This window comes from Labrus bergylta, chromosome 1 (genome assembly GCF_963930695.1).
Source record: "Labrus bergylta chromosome 1, fLabBer1.1, whole genome shotgun sequence".
NCBI classification, from domain to species: domain Eukaryota; kingdom Metazoa; phylum Chordata; class Actinopteri; order Labriformes; family Labridae; genus Labrus; species Labrus bergylta.
In genome coordinates, this window is record NC_089195.1 from 35006304 (window position 1) to 35023304 (window position 17001).

Sequence of the window (17001 nt, forward strand, 5' to 3'; positions counted from 1 at the left end):
TGGTTCTACACTCTGTTGTTGAGCTTCATGCTTCTCACACACATCGGCCTGAATTACACACATGCACAAACAGAACGTGAGGACACGTATTAGTGGAGAGATGTCAGAGCGGTTGGGGGTTTAATGCCTTGAGTACTAGGGAAGTGACCCGGCAAAATATCGATTTATGTAAAAGTTAAGATTCTTATCCTCTGAGATTTTTAAATTGATTCATAACTTCCAAAAATCGGGCTAATCAGGCACTCCATGCTAAGTGCTAATGCTAGCTCTTTAACTCAGCTGAATGCCAAATGGAGCAGCAAGAAATTCAGCCAGTCTCACAGATGACTGGAGTAGATCCTGAAGTATGTACTCATTCAGAAATAGACTTTGAATCATTTTGATTGAAAATAGATTCTGAATTAAATCATGAGACATCCAGAGACTCCATCCAGTTCCTAACCCAAGTCCCTACAGACTGAGCTGCTGCCGCCCCATTTCCATCAGCTCTACTCATGGCTTTTCAACATTTTGGAACATTCCTAACCAAAAAAAGAGACATTTTAATTCCACTGTAGTCTGAAAACAGAATCGTTATGAGCATCTGTGCAAAGAAAAGGAAAGAGACATCGATGCAGGATGTCAATTCTGATCACTTGATACTCGAGAAAAGACAAAGAACAAAAGAAAAAACTGAGTGAGTAGATGAGTAGTGTTGTCTGACACTCGGTGAAGAACAGTGATTCATCTGGACCACAGATGGTCTCCGTCTGTCCCCACTCCGCTCTCTGCTTTGAGAAATCCAGACACATATTTCTCCTCATTCTTCCTCTCTTACAGTGAAGTCTGAACGTTCAGATATTTATCTCAGACATGTGGGAACACTGTTCTAACTTTGTGGATAAATGTGAAAATATAATTAAATTAAGAAGTGAAAACCTCACACAGACCCCCCCCCCACCCCCCCCGGTTTGGTCCGTTCATGAAAGAGGGTCAGGAGGAAAGTGTGTCACATAAAACCTCAGTCAGAAGATGCATCTATGTGTGGCTTATAGTGAAAGCTGTATCTTCTACTGTATTCACACATGCACAAAACAATTTTTGGGCCAAGCTGCATGTGTGAACGCCAACTGCCAAATTTTCACCCTGACTTTCTGCACTTTTTCCTGCTAGCCCCCCTCCAGTATGATGACCTCCTGAAGTCTGGGTGGCACTGATGTGAGGATGCAGCATGTAGGGAGATGCACCTTGAGGAGCGAGGGGAACATTAATAAAGGGTCAATAATATAAAGCGTAACCAAGGTTACCTTGGGCATCCTCTGTGTGGCCGGTGACTCCGGGCCTTGGTCGATGCTGGTGGCCGTATCCGGCTCTCTGTATTGGGCTTTCAGCTTGCCGTAGCGTTGGCTGCAGTGGCGCATGCTCTTCCTGTGCCATAGCTGCTGCTTGGTCTCACAGTCCTCCCCGACGCCGAACCAGGTCGCCGTGTTCCTGCAGGGACGAGAAGAAGGTGCTGCTGGTGTCACATGACAGAGTGGAGAGAGTGAGGGCAGGTGATGATCAGAGCAGTTTCACTTTAAGGATATCAAAGAGGATGATTAGAGGGACCCTGGAGAGGAAGCATTTGGATGAATCATGTGGGGATCAGCACTTCCTGAACACTTTAATGACTATTTATGAGTCCATTGTTGGTCTATAAATTAAATATTGTGTGTTTGACTAACAGAGTAAATGTTGAGCTGCCTGAAACAACAAGCTCTTCTTCTTTACCTGCGGATGCTTTGTGAGAGCGACGTCTGTCTGCCGAACTTGGCCCTCCTGTCTCTGGCTGAGGAGCGTCCATCGTAGGCTCCGCCCACGCTCTCCGACACCGAGCCGGGGGCCTGACTCATGCTTTTTTTCAGAGACGGTCGAAGTGGCTGAGCAGAGGGGAAGGAGAGACAACAGTGACTAAAGAGGGTTCAAAATGATCAAAGTGAGTCGTTGTGGATTCACATTGCCTTGCAGAAGCACAGCGGGAGCTACACACACACACACACACACACACACTCTTCTGAGGGTCCATTACCTTAACCTGAAGTGACTCTGTACTTGGCAGGGCTAATCTAGTAGCCCTACTAAGTAGTAGTAGTTTGATATTTTGGTGGAAAAATTCTACATATTATACCTTCAAATGTGTAAACTCCTTCCTCCTGTTGCCTTGGTGACATTGTTGAGGTTTTCTTTGTTCTTTCTTAAAACAACTCTTCTGACCAAAGGTTGATTTGATGGATTTGTTTGTGAAATGTTTTAGAGTTAGAGAGAGCAGGCAGCTAGTTTCTGATTGTAATTATTTTTAAATAGATGTTTCAGCCTCAGGGAACTTTTCAGAACGTGTCATTAATTCAGGGCACACTGGAAAGAGCTCAACACCAGCACTGTAACAGGAAGTGGTTAGTCATTTGGATCACACATCTGTTAAGTGACAATCCGCCCCAGAAGGTCACGCAGTAACTTCTGGTGTTAACAAAATGAAGCCGGAGCAAAACAACTGCAGTTCCTCCAGTGTCCACCGTCCCCCGTTTGAGTCTACGTCCATATTTCAGTCTGTGAGTAAAACAAAAGGTCAGAGTGAAAACAGCAGGTACCTGTTTCGCCGGGTCGTGGGTCATGGTCTCCTCAGGCGGAGGGATCGCTATCACAAGGCTCGGCGGCTTCTTGCTCTTTAGACGGCTATCTGGTTGACCTCCGTTTGGAGGGGGCTCGTTACCCCCCTGTGATGACATCCTGTCAGAGCGCTGCACAGAGGAAATCAGATTTTAAAACAGAATTCAAACTTTTATGTCACATAAGATTAGTTTCAAGTTACCACAGTATCAAACTACGTACTTTATGAACATCTCAGTTTCCTTTAATACCACTAAACCGACTTCTGAGATGTGATTGGCTGAAACGAAAGTCACTTTTAAAAGAAGAATGTACGACTTTTTGATCCAGTAGATGTCGCCCTGTTTGGCCACACCCCCTCCATCCTGAAGCCTCCGCTCTCCTCCAGAGACACACCTCCAACCCCTCTACACTCACGTTATCATGAAGGAGTTATCAAGTAGATCGCACCATAATTAAGCACCATTAAGAGCAAGCGACGGACTAAATCGTCCTCGGCTCGAGTTGTAATCACCATTTTCTTGAATGCATCACAGAGAAGACCCCCTTCTCTCCTTTGTCAGCACATTAGTAATAAAGGGAACGAATACAGTGACGTCTATATACGATGTAAACAAACAGCCGCTGGCTTTCCTCCAGTTCAATCTGCTAAAAGAACCATGGCACACTTCCCCTCCTTTTTGATTACTTCAGAGACAATTTCTTAAGTGAACCTTCAAAGGGCTGACTCGTCTTTACTCTGGGCAGATGAGAAACAGTGATGTATTAAGAATGAGAGCTTGTTTCGCTGCACAGTGCTTCAGCGTTTGATTAAAGTGATGCTCAGTTACTTTCTAGTTGAGCGACCATCTTGTCTTCATTATTTATCTTTTCCACAAGTGCTTGACAACTGCATCTTAGGGATCAATCTATTAACTAAATATATTTTCTCTCCCAAACATCGATAATGGTATCGGACACAAAAATACCATATCGGTCAGGCCCTAGTTCCTCATGCACAGACCTGGAGAGCGTGATGAAAACATGTTTGTGTTAATTTCACTCTTAAATTGACCCTTAAATTCAATTTCAGATTTAGAGTAACTGAAAGGCTGTTTGTTAGCCAACTAAATAAATCATGAATCAGTCCTGCAGCACCTAATGTACTCTATTGGACCACTAATGAAAAAGAAACAGATCCTCCAACTGAGTGACACCCTATGACCTCACATGACAAGGATCAATAGTGCACTTAGATCATCATGCACTCTCCAGGTGGTTAGTCACACAGCGGTGCACTCCAGGTATTGATCAGGAATGTGATTGTATTCTTAAAATTAAATTAAATTAAAGGTCACATAATGTCATTCTCTTCAGTTTAAATAAGTCTCAGAGCTCCTCAAAACATGTGTGTGAAGTTTCTTGTTCTAAATCCACTCTGATCCTGTATTTGATCATGTCTATAAACCCCTCTATTTCAGCCCTGCTCAGAACAGGCTGTTTCTGTGTCTGTACCTTTAAATATGTAAATGAGCTGTGTTTGACCACGCCCCCTCTCTGGAAGGTCTTGGGTGTACTCGGTGCTTTCTCGCTCAATGTCCTATTGTTTACATTGAGAAGGCAGACTCAGAGGGCAGAACAAACACCTAGCTGTGGGAGTGTCACCCACCTGGGGGAGGGGCTACTGCCCTTTGTGATGTCATGAAGGGAAAATCTCCAAACGGCCTGTTTGAGCACAAGGCAAAAGACAGAGAGGATGGACTTTTCTCATCATTGGGGGGTTTATAGACGGACTAGAGACTTTTCCTTGAAATGTAAACATGAATGTATTTCATGTGTTTTTCTTTTATGTGAGGTTTGAGATTTAACTCTCTGGAAAGCATTTAATTCAGGTGTTAAAGCAGTAATCAGAAATCTCTCATGAGATCTTTTTATCTTTTATGTAATGTTTTTTTGTAGTTGCACTAAATAGCATCAGGAAGATTATTGATAAATGACGGCTGTATCAGTATTGATTTCAGTATCGATGACATCCTAAAAATGCACATCCCTCGTCAGGGTCACACCCCTGATCGATGGTTTGTATTAGGATTGAGCAGTTGGATCCAGTTTTGCTAAAACTTTTTTTTTTTTTTTTAGAAGTCAATCTGAACGAAAACATCATCTTGTGTCAGAAGTTTTGATATCGATGATCACAGCAGGATGAGTCATGCTGAGATCACTGTGTTTTCAAGTCGACTGTTTACAAACATACAAACAACACCTTACTGTTACTTACTTACACATATTACTACTACCACAACACGAGCTCACGGTGAAACACAAACATTAGACATGACTCACATCACATCCACAGCGCTGTCAGAGGAGATAATGTAATATCAGACTCGTGACTTATCCACTCAGGGACAAAGTAATGCTGTCATCCTTACTTATCTGCGTCTGCCGGTCTTTTACCGATCACAGTGAACAGCAGTCCCGTCTATTCCTGGAGCTCAAAATGTCTCGCAGCATTACACTGAATATTCCCAGACCGATCAAAGGCATGGCCAACATTATAAACCTGTAATGTCACAAGCCTTGGCCAACACATCCATTATGTCATTAGGGTCTTGAAAGCCTTGAAGTGGTCCTGGAGCTGTGGTTTGTAAAATCAATGCGAGGCCCTGGGTGTCTGAGGCTGGAATGGCAGCAGCAGCAGGGAAACCTGACACCAGCTCAGTCAATAGCCTACTTTCAACTACAGAGTCACGGTACAGTCAGACAGGCTTCACATACAGCCCGCACCCCTACCCACCCAAAAAAAACAGCATTTCTATGCTACATGTAAGCTGATAGGGGTGTACGTTTCAATCTTGCCAACAGTGTATTCAATTATGAGTGATAAATATTTTAAGCCCAGGCAGAGAGCCTGACTGAGTCCTCTTGAGACGGACAGGAGGCCTGTGGTTTAGTGGAGTCGTGGCTGGAAAGGCTGGAACCCGTCCACTCACATAATGAAATAGCGAGGATTTTGGCTAATGGACAGAGTGCTCGAGAGGCAGAGGGACCGCCGCCGCTGACCAGACTATCAACGCAGGCAGACAGTTGTTAGGATCCACAGAGGAGAACTAATGAGAACGGACTGTAAATCATATTCTCCAGAGAGGATAGAGGACAGAGATATGACCTGGACCAGAAACATGCAGAGCTAGGTGAACTTACAGCCAGGACGGGGAAACCTTTTCAGAATGTAGATATATTGATGCTCAGCCTTAAGAGTATTACTGAAATATATTAAAACAACAAACAAGCAGAGGAGGGTTCAAGTGGTCCCTGAAGAAAAGAACAACCTGACCAGTGCCCTTCAGGAAATTGAGTTTGGGATCCCTGACAAAGAGCATGGAGAGGATTCGATCTATCCTACCTCTTCAAGAAAGATCATTTTACAGCAAGGCTAATGGTAAGATCTGATGTACTGTACGACCACAGCAGCAGTGTTGAAAAGGTGACAAAAAATCCATCTGGAAGGCCACACACACGACATGAAATGACTTTTTATTACCCGACTGACTCCTAAAGCTTCAACCTCCTGAAACATGGAAACACGATGTAAACAATTCCTCAAACTTAACTCCATCTTTGGGAGACGTGCTTTTCATGAGTTTACTCGCACATCTTGGTCTTAGCGTAGTCGCCTAGCGTCTTTATTTCAGTTGTTTTCAGTGAGTAGAGAGCGTTTGCAGCAGCAGGCAGAGTCTTTTCCGGAGCGCTCATTCTTTTTTTGTGCGGCTGCTTTGACCAGTGCTAAGCTGCACACCTCTTCAGACGGACTGTTTAGACCACCTCACTGAAGAACATATTTAGAATGAGTCCAGTTACTGTTATTGAAACATCCTCCTCTCATTTTTCCAACTGAGTCTGGAGACGTTATCAGTGAACAGCAGCATACGGGCATGTTTGCTTTACAAACATGGAACATTTCTGTCTAATCATTAACCATCTGTGCACTCCCCCTCATGAACTGACCACATGTGCAGCAGCTAATGCTGGAAAATGATTTTTTATAGCATAACAGATGGGTTTGTGCAAATAACATCCAGTATCTCATGTTCCATGTGTCTCACCTTAAATAATCTATTTCAACACTGAATCTGCAGTTAACTAACTGTGCAATACTCTGTGGGTTAATCCAACAATACTTTTCGTTAATATCGTCTTATTCTAGTGTTTATATTTAACTCACATTGCAACCCATTTCTCAGCATTTATCTTTGTTGGATGCACATATCTGTATAGTTCTTATTTTGTACAATGGATCTATTGATACCGCACAATTAAAGATACAATAAGGACAATTCAAATCATTGAGACACTAAATATGTTGCAATCCTCCTTTTCAACCAGCAGAGGGAGCTATCTGCATTTGGCTTCTTTTTCTGATGAAGAGACACGTACAGACTCGGCTGAAGCGAGTGCAGATTTTGAGGTTGTGATTTTGGCTTTTCTTAAGTAGGAGTGTAAGATCAAGGTGAGGAAACAGCAAAACAACTAAAACAGTGACAACAACAAAACAAGAGAGTGCTGAACGGTGCTAACAGCACTACGAACATGGTGCAACATGTAAGACGTCGCCTTGCTGAGAAGCTCCAGATACCAAAAACGTATTCAAAACATACGCTAGGAATTTAAAACCTCTTTCGCAAGAAACTAAGAGATGACTACGTGCAGCTATGTTTTATGGATTTGGGCTGATGATTAACCTTAGAGGAAGTTGTAACAACCCAACTGAAGATCAACGATTATTAAAGTTAAGACTTCTCATTCAAAGGAAGAAGGAACATTGATCGTATGGAAAAGAACTGAAGCTTTAGTAAACAGTCAGATCTTAAGTCTTTGTTAAACCAGAGCTGCCTCGAGCGGAAAAGAGAACAGTCTTAATCACACAAAGAGATCGTCAATGTTTGTTTTTGAGCAGTTTAGACCGTGCAGAAGTTTGGCTGCAGTTCTTGTTGCCACGGTATCGAAACAGGTCTCACAACCGTTTGTATTTTACCACCGTTATAAAAGTTAAAAAACCTGTTTTGATGATAACCAATATCTAGATTCCCGTCCTGAGAGGTTAGGTGTCGACCTCGGTCAGCTCACTCAATACAGAGTCACATGTCAGGGCAGAGAAAAGGCATGTTCACAGTGACATCATTCACAGCTGATGTCGTCACATGACATGGAAAGTACCTTCTCCAACATGTCCGTTCCTGTTTGGGGTGTTACAGCTCTGCTTCTTCGAACAGAGCTCCTCAGCTGACCATGACAACACAGGGCTGTAATGTGTTTGTGTGTGTTAGACACCTCCACCCCTGTTGTGTTTACAGATATCACACGTGTTTCCGGTGTGTGTGTGTAACCATGGTTCAGTCTCTTCCCTCCAGAAATGAACAAATGTGAGCACAGGGCCCGGTCACTGAGCTGTAAACATGAGCTCAGGACAGAGATGTCAACCACAGGGAATTACAGAAAGAGTTAGAGGCAAGGAAGTGGGGACTTTTAAAAAATGTTATATAGAGGCTGATGACTGAACACAAAGGAGTGACCAACAGTCAGAGTTCAGAAGGAAGACTGTGGAGAAGAATTACAATCTGTACTCAGACTGACCAAGAAAGGGTTAAATGTAGGGATGTGTACGATCAGTCAACGAGACCATGAAACATTTTAAATGGATCATGATAACGCAGGACTGTAATGTGTTTGTGTGTGTTAGACACATCCACCCCCGTTGTGTTTACAGATATCACGTGTTTCCGGTGTGTGTGTCACCATGGTTCAGTCGCTTCCCTCAGGACGAGGAGAGCGCGTCAGAGTGTGTATTTACATTTGATGTGTGACAGAGGGGGATGTTGTCTCCTGCAAACCTGGAGTCAGACTTCACAGCACACACTCACTCAGCGCCGTGTGACTCCAGACTCATCATGGGTTTGCAAGCAGGACAAATAGTCCTTATCTTATGAAGCAAAAGATAAATGGCGTGTAGTGGTGTGGGAAAGATATCAAGTTTCATCTTCAGCCACACTCAGTCTAAGCAGCAGTCGACGGACATCACTTTAACTGTGTGAGGTCATCACTTCACTCGCTCGTTAAAGCTCCTGAGAGGAATATTTGGGTTGTGTTGATTTTGATCTCTGTTTGTACAACAGGGGAGAGAGAGTCGGGAATGACATGCAGGAAAGGAGCCACAGGTCTGAGTCTCTATACATGGGGACGCCACAGTGCTCGCTTTTGACAGTCAAATGTATCGCTTAAAGAGGATATTTAGCATAAAAAAGGCTATTATAGCAGCATGCTAATAATCAACTCATCTGACAACCTGCTGCAAAAACTTTATAGAAAAAGTCCATCTTCTTCCTGATGGTGTGGTTTGTTTTTTTCAGGTAAGAAAGCGGCTTAAGACATTGCCCCAAATTCTCCCAAAAAGGTAAAACCCATTTAGATTATTGCATTTAAAAAAAATCTCTTATAATCCAGTTAATCATTCCTGTTAGTTTGACCACTACTCTCTCTCTTTTTTATCTCAAGGCAGCTTATGGTTAAAAATATGACTGAAGATCTAAAGTTTTTTTTTTTTTAAAGCATTGTTTCTTTTCGTTACTATCAATCAATCAAATAACAGAGATTGTATCATTTTAAAACACGTGGCATCAAAACGTATTGAAAGGTGTCAGGAGTTTTGACAACCGTAAGATCAAATAACCTCATTAGACAGAATTATTTGAGCTCTCTCTTTTTCACTCGCTGTCGTTTTGATATTCTCAACAAGGACTGAAGAGAAACTACACCATGTGCCTCTAAAGTTCCATTGTGTGGAAACCTTGAATTAAAACAACCTAATTTTACTGGATTCTAGAGCTTTCTTCTGCCACATAAAAACTAAAATTGTACTAAAATCTCTCTGACTCGATGTTTATTTTTGGCTCTCAAAAGGGACTGATGGGAAACTGCCATATGAGTCTCTACAGTAATTAAGAGATTGTCATTGGTTCCTCTTGTGTGGAGAAAAAAGTAAGCCACACTGAAAAAAAGTGTTGTTAGTGTCAAAATCAGCCGCTCGTTTTTCTTCTCCTTTTCTATTTCGAGCACTTCAACGACTCTCCTGAAAAGCTTGTATCGAGGGAGCTTAAATAAACCCACTTCTTGAAATGAACAAATGTGAGCACAGGGCCCGGTCACTGAGCTGTAAACATGAGCTCAGGACAGAGATGTCAACCACAGGGAATTACAGAAAGAGTTAGAGGCAAGGAAGTGGGGACTTTTAAAAAATGTTCCTTATATAGAGGCTGATGACTGAACACAAAGGAGTGACCAACAGTCAGAGTTCAGAAGGAAGACTGTGGAGAAGAATTACAATCTGTACTCAGACTGACCAAGAAAGGGTTAAATGTAGGGATGTGTACGATAAGTCAACGAGACCATGAAACATTTTAAATGGTTTCTCGTCTTCTGAATACTCAAAGCTCTTTCACACTGCAGGTCACACCTACACATTCACACACTGATGGTAGAGACTGCTGAGTAAAGAGTCCATCAGTATTAACTCATCCATTCATACACATTCATACACTGCTGATGAAGCTGTGGGAGCAACTTGGGGTTAAGTTTCTTGCCCAAGGACACATCGGACATATGGCTGCAGGAGCTGGGGATCAAACCCCCGACCTTCCAGTTGAGAGACGACTGACTCTACCAACTGAGCCACAGCCTCCAGTCTGTACCAGTACAACTAGCTGGTTAACTAATGATTCATATTTGTATTAATGAAGGATCAACCATGTCTGTAATAATGTTGTGTCTTATCTGCTAACTTACTTCCTGGTTTTAGAAGTCATTCCTGTGGCGCCCTATCGACCAGCACAACGGAGAGCTCTGTGAGCGTAGTGACATTTAACCCCCGACACTGAAGGTGTTTTTACACTTAGGACGCTGAGCGCTGAAAACAAAGAATTGCTCTCGTATTGGAAATGGGCGCCACCAGTGTGATAAGCGTCGTTAGTGGACACGGGGGGATGGTCTAAGTGTGATACTTCGGGTGTTTCTCACACTGCTGTGAATGTGAGCTGCCGACCTTCTTACACAACAACATCCTTCCTCCTCAAGACTTCAGAATGTGCTTAATCACACTTCCTCTTACTGCCGTAGTGCACAGCGTTCACCTCGACAGTATTTAAATCGACAGTTCAACCAACCAACGAGTCATCTCGAGATACACTTTATGAACGAGTCAATCATCTTCCTTCACGTGTCCGCAGTAGGTCGATGTGGTCAGAGCTGTGAAAAGATGATTGTGACAGTCTCAGAGGCTGAAAGAGGAACTGACCTTCAGAGAACTTCCTCATCACTTCTTCTTCTTCTTCTTCTTCTTCTTAGGTTTACATGCATCTTCCCTCTGAGCTCCTAAAAGACACAAAACAAAGTGACTGTTAGTAAACCATGACTGTTTACTCTACCCATATCAAGTAAACCCCCGGGCTTTTATTGACTTTATGAAATGACCCTGCCTTTATTTGGGACAGGCGTCAGTAAGACTACTGCAGGACGTCGTTGAACAATTATGAAGACGACTTCATCACAATCATGTTATTCGGCCACCGTCGTCAGTTGTTTTGATCTGTACAGGTTATATTCAGTCATGTATTTTATTGTTGTGTTTTCCTTATTTATTTATTGCATTGCTTTGTTCGGCCTTTAGAAGTTAAAAGTAAACTAAAGTCTGGCTCACTCTGCAGGATCATCGGGCCGATTTGAGCTCCGATTCTTCCCGACAATCTCAGAGTCTCACTCCCGACTCGAGGCTGCTCAGACCCGATTCTCTGCTCAGATTATCTCGTAGTGTGAGCGGTCCAAAGATCCAATCTTAACGTCCCCGATCTATTTCAAACATGTTTGATATTTAGAATTTAAAATCTTGACGTTTACATCATGAAAGTGTTCGGCAGAAGTTGTGTGTGACTACAATATAATCACGAGAGACAAGGGAGGACTGTAGTCATGGCGACCAGCGGCAGGACACAACCCGTTTTTTTTTTTGTTTGTTTTCAGTACAGATCATCAGTGCAGCACTTTTCTGAAACTTGTCTCCATATATCTACGATTGTTTTAAATTACCTCTATCCTACAACAACTTCCACTTCCTTCTCTTTCACCAACCACCGTCCTTTTGATTTTGTAAATGAAACTTTATTAACAATTGTCAACGCTCCGTCCCGATTTCACTCGTACAGTGTGAGCACGTCAATCTGAAGGTCTGGTCGGGTGTCGTAAACGATTCGGTCGTACAGTGTGAGCTGACATGACACCCCAGACTTTTATACAATCGGGGGGAAATAGCACAGTGTGAGCCAGACTTAAAGCATATTAAGATCATGACTCATGTTCAACAACGTCCTAACTGACTATCAATAAGCAGGAATCAGGAGGTTAAACTCTTACTTAATGACTGGTTAGCTTAAGAACATGTTCATATAGAATGAGGTACTAATAAGCGCTATTGCTACTAATTAGCATGCTAATAAGCAACTGGTCAACAAGTCTGATAACCAGGATGTAAAGCATGTCCATGTGAACAAACAGAACATGAGCAGCGTTAAAACATTCAGAGATGAATGTGCTTGGATATCTTTAATGAGACTTTATAAATGTATTTCCAGTAATGACATTTGGAATATGTAGATATTATTATCGGTTTTAGGAGCATCTTATAGACAGTGGATTCAGGGTTTGTGACTCTGTTGGGTGTTTTGCGACACAAGGTCTCTTGCCAGTTTAAGGTCAGCTCTGTGTGTTGTGAACAAACCAGCCTGACGACAGTTTTTTCCAGGCGGGGGTTAATCTGGGTGAACGCTGCTTGCTGCATGTACAGACAGAAGGCAGAAGTCGTTATGACATTACTGTGAGACTATAGAGTCTTCAAGGAAAGGCTAAATGTTTCTGCACTGGTGATGTCACTGCATCAGGACGACCTGCTGTGTCCTAACCACGCTGAGCTTTGCTTCATCCAAACTGTATCTGCAGTCTATATCACTCTGACAGCTTAAAAGCTTTTGTAAAAACATATTCATTTTTGTGTAGAATAAAAATGTAATCAGGGTCACACAGTTAATCACAATTTATCTTAGGGCTTTAACATTTGCAGAAATACTCCTGATATTCAGAGGAGGAGCTGTAAATGTGAATGCAAACAGACAAATGTTTCTCTCTGACTTCACCCGGAGTTTCTCCTCCAGCCTCCTCGTCTTTATTCTGCAGAAAGTCAGAGTGAGCTGATGAGAGAAGGCAGCAGGATACTATCAGGAGAATTCACTTGGAGCCAGTGGGGAGTGCAATTAAATACTGTGGTTGTCTGCAGGGTGCAGTGTCCTCCTGAAATGATCTAGATCAGGGGTGGGCAACTGGCGGCCCGGGGGCCACATGCAGCTCCCATCAACCCTCAACGTGGTCCTCAGGTCAATTTTCACATATCAATTCATTTGAAACATGAAGAAAACATGACTAAACCTGCCATGAAATCATGAAAAGCAGAAATATGTCCAGGATAATATTAGAGAAATCTGAGACATAATTGACTGTAATCGTTTTTGTATCCAACAATTTGGCCCCCTGGCAGTGAGAATTAAATGAATGTGGCCCTTGCTGTGACCAAAGTTGCCCATCCCTGATCTAGATATTTTCAGGAGTGTAGATGTGAACATGTTTTTTGTGATTGCCATATGAGCATTTGTAAATTAACACAACGCAGAAGTCTAAATCTACAAGGGAAAGAAAAGGTGTTTTATATAAAGAGGTTAACACCTTAAGGAGGGGCACGTTTGACCTGTTGATTGGACGCCTGGGTATAAAGGTCACTTCCTTTCACATCATGTTGATGCAGTGAAGCTAAGCTATCATCTATCCTCAGAATATTTTGGTGATAATTCAGTGGAGAAAAAAAAAAAAGGCTTTTGGATTGAGTTTGGATTCAGGAGAGACAAGTTGAAACAGGAACTGTTCAAACCTGAAGAGCAGCAGACAGATAAACCAACTGTGATCCTCTGAGCCCACATCACATTTTGTTTCTCACAGATTGTGGCGGCCTGAATAAAAAAAAAAAAAGTACTGTCATCGTTGGGCCTGTGACCATTAACACCTTTTTTAATCTGTACTGGCATCTCTCGCATCCTCAATTTTAGAGCTCGTCTCAGGCGCTTAGCTTACTGTTGCTAGGTTACGAAAGTTGTTTGACAGTTTCCTGCTTCCATAAGGTCCGTTTTAAAATTGCACTGTAAACTTAATTCGCTTTAAATCAAGGTTATTCCACTAAAAGGAATTGTGTCCTGACATCAGCAGCAGCTCTAAATGTGAAAGTAGTACCCTTGAGTCAGAGTTTTTTTGTTTCTCCTCCGCCATTGTTGACAAAGTCGATAGCAGAAGTCCCACCCCTTCTTAATTTTGATTGGTCGGTGAGGTATAAGGTACATTGACAAGCACGGCAGTAATCCAAAAGTTTAACTATTTTCTACTGAGAGTGCGGAGAGAAAAGAACAGCTGACGCAGAAGGCGTTTTTCCGCTCACGACGCTGAGCGCTGAAAACACTGAAATGACTTTGTAGAAAATTAAGCACAAATAAAGTTAATAATGAACTCAGGCCCATAATTGACAGAAAATATAAGTCCCTGAGGAGTGCATGACAGCAGCAGCGTATGAAACACACTATGGGGTTTTGACTCCATACAACGCCGTCTCTTATTTTGGAAAAGTTCCTTTCTTCTTCATGCTTTAATTCAGACAATCCACAATCCAAAGTGACGCCATTACTCTCACAAAAGAAATGCTGAATCATGGAAGATTCATCCCCGTCAAGTTGAACGTCCCCTAATGAAGCGCATGTGTCTGAACAAACCGAGCTGTTGTACAAGTCGCACGCTGTAAATAAGAGACCATAAAGGACTCAGTGTGAGGCAGCTCCACAGTGCTGTGGCCAGCAGCCAGCTGGCAGGTCGCCATGTCAGTGAAGAGGAGTGCTCTGTTTTAACCAGACCTTTTTTTAAGACAAACATAGCGTTTGATGGCAGCGGTGACACGACATCCTCCTGATAAAGCCGAAACTAACACTTTCTAAAGGTTATCTGCTTTGTCTGTCTGTACCTGCTGTTATCTGATGGGTGCAAAAACTGATCATGACGGTGCAGAGAGTCTTTACAGCCAGCAGGAGATGTGTAGGTAGGAGGAGTGTGACTTTCACTGGGGTGTGTGTGCGCGCTCTAAATAGTCAGAGCAACAATCGAAACTGCCCCCTCACTCTTCACTTACCACCACAATCTCTTTAAAGATGAAGACGACTCTCTAAACAAAACCTTGCTTCTTTACATATCCCATTACCCCTCTTTGGCTGACAGTAGCACTTCTGTGCCTCAAACAGATCGATAGTTCCATTTCAGAGTAATTCAAGTTCACCATCCAGTGTGTGCATCTTGTTTGAAAGCACCTTGGCTTCAGCCTCACCATTCCTGAGACTGTTTAAAACATTGCAACATTTTTTTCCAGGAGCTTGCATGCCCAAACCTGCACAGTGTGCAAGCTGCCGTGCAATACCTCGACAGCCTCGTTCCTCACAATCTGATCCTAATCTTCTTCATAATGTGTAGACACCAAGCACCAACCCCCAGTGTTAAAAAATGATTGCAATGCGGAAGAGCAAAAACAGTTCCTTTAAGAGTTAGTTAGAGATAGTTCTTATAACTATTAATATGTGGGGCAGGTTTTAGCAGTGGACCAAACCACTGTCAGGCAAGGGGGGGACCTGATCTTTAAAAACATAAAAAACTAATTGTTTTCGTCATTATTTAGCACAACTGTTTTCAATGCATATTATTATATCACTCAAATTTATATATTTACATGCTGAAGATGAACACATGCAACAGGGGTGGCTGTGGCTCAGTTGGTAGGTGGCGGGTTCGAGCCCCAGCTCCTGCATGTTTAATTTGTCCTCGGGATGTGACGGACTCTTTACACAGCAGCCTCTACCATCAGGGTGTGAATGTGTAGCTGTGACCTGAGGTGTAAAAGTGCTTTGAGTAGTCAGAAGACTAAGAAAGCGCGGTACAAGCTGAAGTCCATTCACAATGCAGCAGTTTGCAAACAACAGGCTGAAGACGCTTGCAGAGTCGTATTTGCACAAAATCCGGTAAATTACCGTAAGTGTTTCTTGTCAGTTGACATAGCCGTCTATCTCACAGGGTCTCTGCTGGCATAGCGTCATGTTCTTGTAAACAGATGCATGTTGTGTACGAGGGGGAGGCGTTACAGGACGCTGTGTTTTTACGACAGTGCAGTTGACCTCAGCGACCTTCGTTGGATGCCAAATGCACCAAAGCAAATTCCTACTTCTTGAGTCTTTAAAACGCCTCTTCAAGAACAAACGCGTCACACACTCTGCCTGTGTTTAAATACACTCTATGGTACACTTGTAAAAATAGGTACAGCTACCCTGTCATGTTCCTGCCTTGGCCACTTGTGCAACACGTGTGTGTGTGTGTGTGTATACATGTGTGAATGTTGCAGTGAGTCAACTGCTAAGAGTTTAGAAACAGAAATGGGCCAGCTTGGCTGTGTTGGAGATGAGAAAGAAACAAAGCGGTGTGTACTCTCACGTACTGTCTTGTGGTGCCAGACAGAATGTGAGCTAAAGACATTTGGTCCTCTCGTGGATCTCGCTAGAAAAATAGCAGGCAAGAATGAGCTGTTTCTGAGCTGCAGTAAAAAATAAAAAAATAAAAAATAAAAGGTCTCGGTGCAGCACTGAGAGGTTCACAACAGAGCTCCACAGAAAGCCTTTTAAGGGTAATGAGTCTGAGTTTGAAAACATTTCCGGAAGGGGGGGTCAAAATATTTGGGAATTATGTATCACGCTCTGTGAACGATGGTTGACATGGGAGTGTAGGAAAAAAAAAAAATCCAAAGCCTCTGTTCCAGCTCCCGTTACTGAACTGGGATGGTTTTCAAAGAAGGGAAAAAAATGCACAGTATTTATCTGGGCGTGTTCCCATGCACCAGAAACACCAGATAAGAGATTTGTGGAATGAAAGATGGAGGAGATAAAAGGATCTGAGCGCGACTCCGGGACAGTCTGAGAGCTGCTGAAGGGAAGAGGACGAGAGGTTAACACGGGTGAAATTAGCGAACATCACTCAGGCTTTCATGTGGGACCAAATGGACTGCGGTACGTTTTTGAAAGGGAGGTAACAATGAAGAAATTGAAACCTCAGAGCAGATGCATTCTCTTAACTGCACAAAAGAACGATCAATCTATTAAACCGCTTCACAGTTTAGAGGCGAGCTGTCGGGAAGTCCATTAGGCACCCTGAGGATTCTGTAAACCACTGGAAAAA

At 42.8% G+C, this 17001-nt stretch overlaps 1 protein-coding gene across 5 annotated transcripts in view; it reads right to left on the bottom strand.

Moving 5' to 3' along the window:
- LOC110004708 (inactive rhomboid protein 2-like) overlaps positions 1-17001 on the bottom strand; it is a 41318-nt gene that overhangs the window by 20338 nt on the left and 3979 nt on the right. For 3 of the 5 annotated variants that reach the window (XM_065959856.1, XM_065959859.1, XM_065959863.1), the window contains 4 exons: positions 10952-11028; positions 2607-2756; positions 1750-1898; positions 1287-1470 (listed from right to left, as the gene is read on the bottom strand). In XM_065959856.1, the coding sequence (XP_065815928.1) occupies positions 1287-1470; positions 1750-1898; positions 2607-2744 (471 nt within the window). In that variant the 5' untranslated portion in view covers positions 2745-2756; positions 10952-11028. Of the gene's footprint in view, positions 1-1286; positions 1471-1749; positions 1899-2606; positions 2757-5036; positions 5268-10951; positions 11029-13624; positions 13704-17001 lie in introns of those variants that run through there. The other 2 variants (XM_065959866.1, XM_065959868.1) reach the window with 2 other exon arrangements.